Raw genomic sequence first — 5,000 nt, 5'->3', positions numbered from 1 at the left:
ATCCATGCAATATTTTTCAATGAATAGGATTAAACTCAAATGTTACATGACTGTCTTGTAGGTTACAATGTCTTTAATGTACTGAATGTGGCTAGCCTATACACGTAATTTGTCAAAGCTGCTCAAAATGATGTGTTGACAGTATTGATAGTCAACCCCTTTTAGTGAGGTGCAGCATCACAGACACACACACACACACGCACACGCACACGCACACGCACACGCACACACACACATACACACACACACACACACACACACACACACACACACACACACACACACACACACACACACACAAGTACACTTCTAAGTGAGGCGCAGCATCACTTCATAAATTCCTTCAGACAGCAGCGTCACATCTCCCCCATTGGTTGCGCTCTTTTACGCGCCCTTTGGTGTTACGTCTGTAGGAGTGTGTGATACAGAACAACAGCTGGCCAGTAGTATTCATGTTGTGAAGTCTATAGCATCTTACACGCTTAGAATAGACTTCAAACGTAGATGACCGTGTACAGGAAATGCCTTGCCCCAGAGTAGTTCAATAACCCCATTGCCTCTTGAGACTGCTGTTCAGTTGAGTCAAGCTCCTCTGACGGAGAGGGTCTGGTATCCTGGGTTCGCACTGCCGTTATTGAACAACCCAAGATGCTTTACGGAATGTTTTATTTTGGCTTAACGACGCTTTTTGGTGAGTACATTTTTCTTCAGATCTATGTTGCTCAAATCAATATCTTCAACTTTAAGCGCGGCGGCTGTTCGTTGCTATTTGCTGAGGCTGCTGTATGGACACAGCCATTACATGGTTTTGCAATACATTATTAATGATGAGAGCTTCTCACAACTAAAATGACAGTGCATTGTCTTGCACTCACAATAGTTTTTTCTAGTGGTCGTGTTCAAGGCTTTATGAAGTAACGTCAAGTATATAATTAAAATGTAAGTAGGATGTTCTCATTACTTAGCGCTTCGTGACTGCTGTCAAGATGCAAATCTTAAAATAAGTTGATAACCCAAGGGATATCTTCTCAATTTATACCTCTCAAACGACGGCACATTTGTAAAAAGAGTTGTTAAGAATGGCAGCAAAGCTACTTTTACAGCTTGAGAACGGTCAGACAGAAATATCTGTTTGTTCTCGTAGAGGTCCTGACGGCTGTGATCAAGCTCTGGATGGCCATGGCACCGTCGCGCTGTGTGCACTAGCTGGTTCCCTTTTGCGTGTCTCTCGCTCACAGTGCTGTGGGGTTAATTAAGCAATAAGCCCCAAGAGGCCGTGCTTTGCGCTGATTTTAGAACAGGTAAGGGAGTTGTTAGGCACGACGCGAAGCGAAGTGCCGTTAAACCCCCTTACCTGTTCTAAAATCAGCGCAAAGCACGGACTCGCGGGGCTTATTGCTTTTCTAAACCTGTTACTACATATATTTGATATGGTTTCATAACTAAAGACAATTCAATTTAAGAAACAATAGTTTAATGATAAACCGTCATTCTTCCGCCACTAAAAATTATAGTTCCTAAATAAATCGTTGCCACGCAACCCTTGAAGCAACGCAACAGCCAGATGGAACACTGGGTATGAAATGCGCTATATGAATGCCTTGCCATTCGCTGCGCAGTAATATGGAATGTAATCAGGTAAAATTGTAAGGTAATGCTGGATTTTACAACGGCTTTTAGCCAATCACAATCAAGGATTTGAACAATCAGGTTTAGAACACTGATTTACAGTCACGTTTATTCAGAGGAGAAAATAGTTTTTGCCTGTCGGATGAGTCCTCTTGAACTTCTTACCTCGGGAACTTGCTTCGGGCATTGTGGAAAGACACTGAGAACATTGTGTAGGGAACCCTTACGCGTTTTCAAATTAAATTAGTTGAAAGTTTAATATTGACAGATAAATTGATTTATCTGGAAGATGTGCGTAATTGTTCAGTGATCTGGGAACCGGGGTGACTTACAGTTTGCCATGTGCATATGCTGGATAAATCTCCTCTCACTAATCCGAGTTCAAAATCGGCAAACAGACCCTCTCTGTTTCTTAAAAAAAGTCAAACGTCTACGTACTCTCATCTCTCTCTCTCATCTCTCTCGACCCTCCCATCCCTATCTCAGATTCCCGGGCACACATGTGATAGGGGCTCGTGACGCTCATTAGAGAATTGAGTTAAAGATGCAGCTGTAGATAGCGGAGAGTATTAGTGTGTGTGCAGTGGGTGTTAGCTGGCAATCACCTCACGTCGAGGTCCCAGCCCAGTTCAATTAGCCTTGGCTTATCCCCCCCCCCCCCCCCTACACTCCCCAGGGCAGCTCCACCCTTTACCAAGGCTACCTCCAGGGGGCTTGTCCCACCAGAGTAGACAGTCAGTCAGCCTGTAACACCAGGAAGCCCACCCCCCACACACCCCCATATTAGACCAAGAGCGCAGACTTAAACAGTAATTGACTTTTTTTTTGTCTCCCTCTTATTCGGCGTAACCGTGTTAGCCGTGCTAATTTGTTTTGAATGTGGCCTCTTCTGCCTTGCTGAACTTGCTGTGTAGAAGTCAGCGGGTGCTGTCCTGTGAGTAGACTTGCAGCCGTTTGAAATGCGCTATGTTGTGCTATGAGATAACCCCCCCCCCCCCCTCCCTTCCGTCCCAGATGCGGTTATTGTAGTGGCCGCGTTTAAGCTGCGTAAACTCCGAACGGAGATGGGAGCGCAGGTGTTTTTGGTTTGGGACCTGAGAGTCTGGCATCTGGTTTCAATCAAACGTGTGCGGGACAAGTTAACTTAATATGGGCGCTTGGAAAACCCACGCACGCCTGCATGTATGCACACACAGACACGCACGCCTGCATGTATGCACCCTCAGACACACACATGGCCATTCACATGCACACATACCCTCACATGCACACACACACACACACATGCTCAAATTGTTTGCATACACACTTACATGGCCATTCACATGCACACATACCCTCACATACACACACACACACACACACACACACATGCTCAAATTGTTTGCATACACATGGCAACATATGGCGCATACACATGGCAACACACATTCCTGGTTGTGTATGTATGTTATTGAGGGTGATTCTCTTATCAGTGTATTAGTGTTGAAGTGTTATTTGTACTGGGAGGTTTTTCATACCACCACACACCACCTGTCTATCCTGATTACTATATCCTTTGACATGTCCCTTACTGTTTTTCTTATTTAGCTGTTCTTTGTTAAATATTATGTGCTTTTGAGATTGTATCTATATTAGGTAAGATAGACATATTAATTCAGTGCAATGCTACTGTATAGCCACACACCGTGTAACAAGTAGAATAATAACAATAATAATAATACATTTTATTTATAGGGCGCCTTTCAAGAAACCCAAGGTCGTCTTACAACAGTGAATAATACAGTGAATAATACAGTTAAAACATTTTTTTTAAATGCACAAAGCAGAGCAGCAGCAGAGCAACAACTTCAGTTGGCAGGACCTTTACAGGTTATAGGCCTGCCTAACTAATGAGCGGATGTTAAATAGTCCACGATTGATGTCGCTCTGTTCGTTGGAGAAGCCAGCGGTGGCCGACCTGGCTAGGCTGGCTAACACGCTTTGGACCACAGAATATAACAACCCCGAGAGCTCTTCACATTCTCTCTGTCTGAGAACCGTCAGATGGGCACTCTAGAACCTTCTGATGTATGAGTCTTTGTTAAATCCACTTGAATTGTCTTTGGCCATCACCTGTGGAAAAGCTTCTGGCTGGAACTATTTTTTTTACAGGAATGCAGAAAGAAACTTTCTATGAAAGCTTTAAGAACAAATTATACATGGGCAAATTTCATGCAAAAATACTTTTTCGATGATCACTGGGAACTATTTGACTACTATTCAACACCCTCCAGTCATAAATAACATTGGCAGGGACTTTTCTGATGGAAAAACTAGCGAGTCCACAACTTTCATAACACAGCCAAACATCAAGCAAGGGCAACACCAGACATAGCAAGATGGCTAATAAGTTATTACTGACTAGTCCAACAGAAAGAAGGCCAGCTTGGCATCTGACATCTTTGCAACCTTTTGTAACTTTTGGCTCTCGCCGATGAGTAAATGCCAGGCTGAGACTAACTCTATTTTGGTCTCTTCCTCGGTTACTCTCTCTCTTTCTCTTCCTTGCTTCCTCTGTTAGTTTCTTTGTCAACTCTGTTCAGAGAATACTGTGCTAGCTTCCTCGTATAGCTAGTGCATGTGTCTAGTTATTGTTTTGTGTGAGGTGCGGCCATAACGCATTATGTTGTTCTTGTAAGAGGACTCGCGCCCTGTACCCCAAAGTGACATAGTGCAATACCAGACACACCAGGCATCCTGTGGCAGATGCACAGACGCCATTCTTCATATAACAAGTCAGTGTACCACCAAAATAAGATTAAAGTTGCATAAACTGTTTGATTTTGTATAATTGAAGGACTATTTGAATATTCGACAATCATGAACAAATGCCAAAGTGTGCGTGAACAGATCCATTTAAAGTCGAAAAAACCGCACTCTCAAGCTTGTCTCATTACTTATTTATTTTGACTCAGTTTATCCACAGACTCGTCTCGGCCTAAGCCATCGTCAGTGTGTGAACAGATTCCACACATCATCAGGCACCCAGCCTTGTCATGCTATGGACACTGATAGTCAGACAGAAACATCGTGTCTGACACAGAAATGCCAATTATGCACAGATAACCCATAAAGGGGTGGGTGCGGAGGGTTGTGCGAGGGGGAGTAAGATCTCTCTCCCTTTCATCGTACGTCAGACAGCTGGCCGTGTCCTGGCAGCGCTGATAAGCACGCGTTCCTTCGCCGTGCGCCTCACTTATGAAATGCTGTGAGAATATGCTCCTAAAGGGTCAATTCATTGGCTACCCATGGGGATTCACAGAGAGAGAGAGAGAGAGATAGAGAGAGAGATAAAGAGAGAGAGAGAGGGAGAGAGAGAGAGAGAGAGA

General features: G+C 43.9%; 1 protein-coding gene across 1 annotated transcript in view; it reads left to right on the top strand.

Annotated features, from left to right (window-relative positions):
• The first annotated feature begins 582 nt into the window (after positions 1-582).
• itga1 (integrin, alpha 1) overlaps positions 583-5,000 on the top strand; it is a 63,734-nt gene continuing 59,316 nt past the window's right edge. Inside the window, exon 1 of the mRNA XM_080841641.1 lies at positions 583-691. Coding sequence (XP_080697767.1) covers positions 649-691 — 43 coding nt within the window. The 5' untranslated portion in view covers positions 583-648. The remainder of the gene's footprint in view (positions 692-5,000) is intronic.

This window comes from Sprattus sprattus (genome assembly GCF_963457725.1).
Source record: "Sprattus sprattus genome assembly, chromosome: 7".
Classification (NCBI taxonomy): Eukaryota; Metazoa; Chordata; class Actinopteri; order Clupeiformes; family Clupeidae; genus Sprattus; species Sprattus sprattus.
The sequence above is the reverse complement of the archived record's forward strand: the minus strand, read 5'-3'. Positions and strand labels throughout refer to the sequence as shown.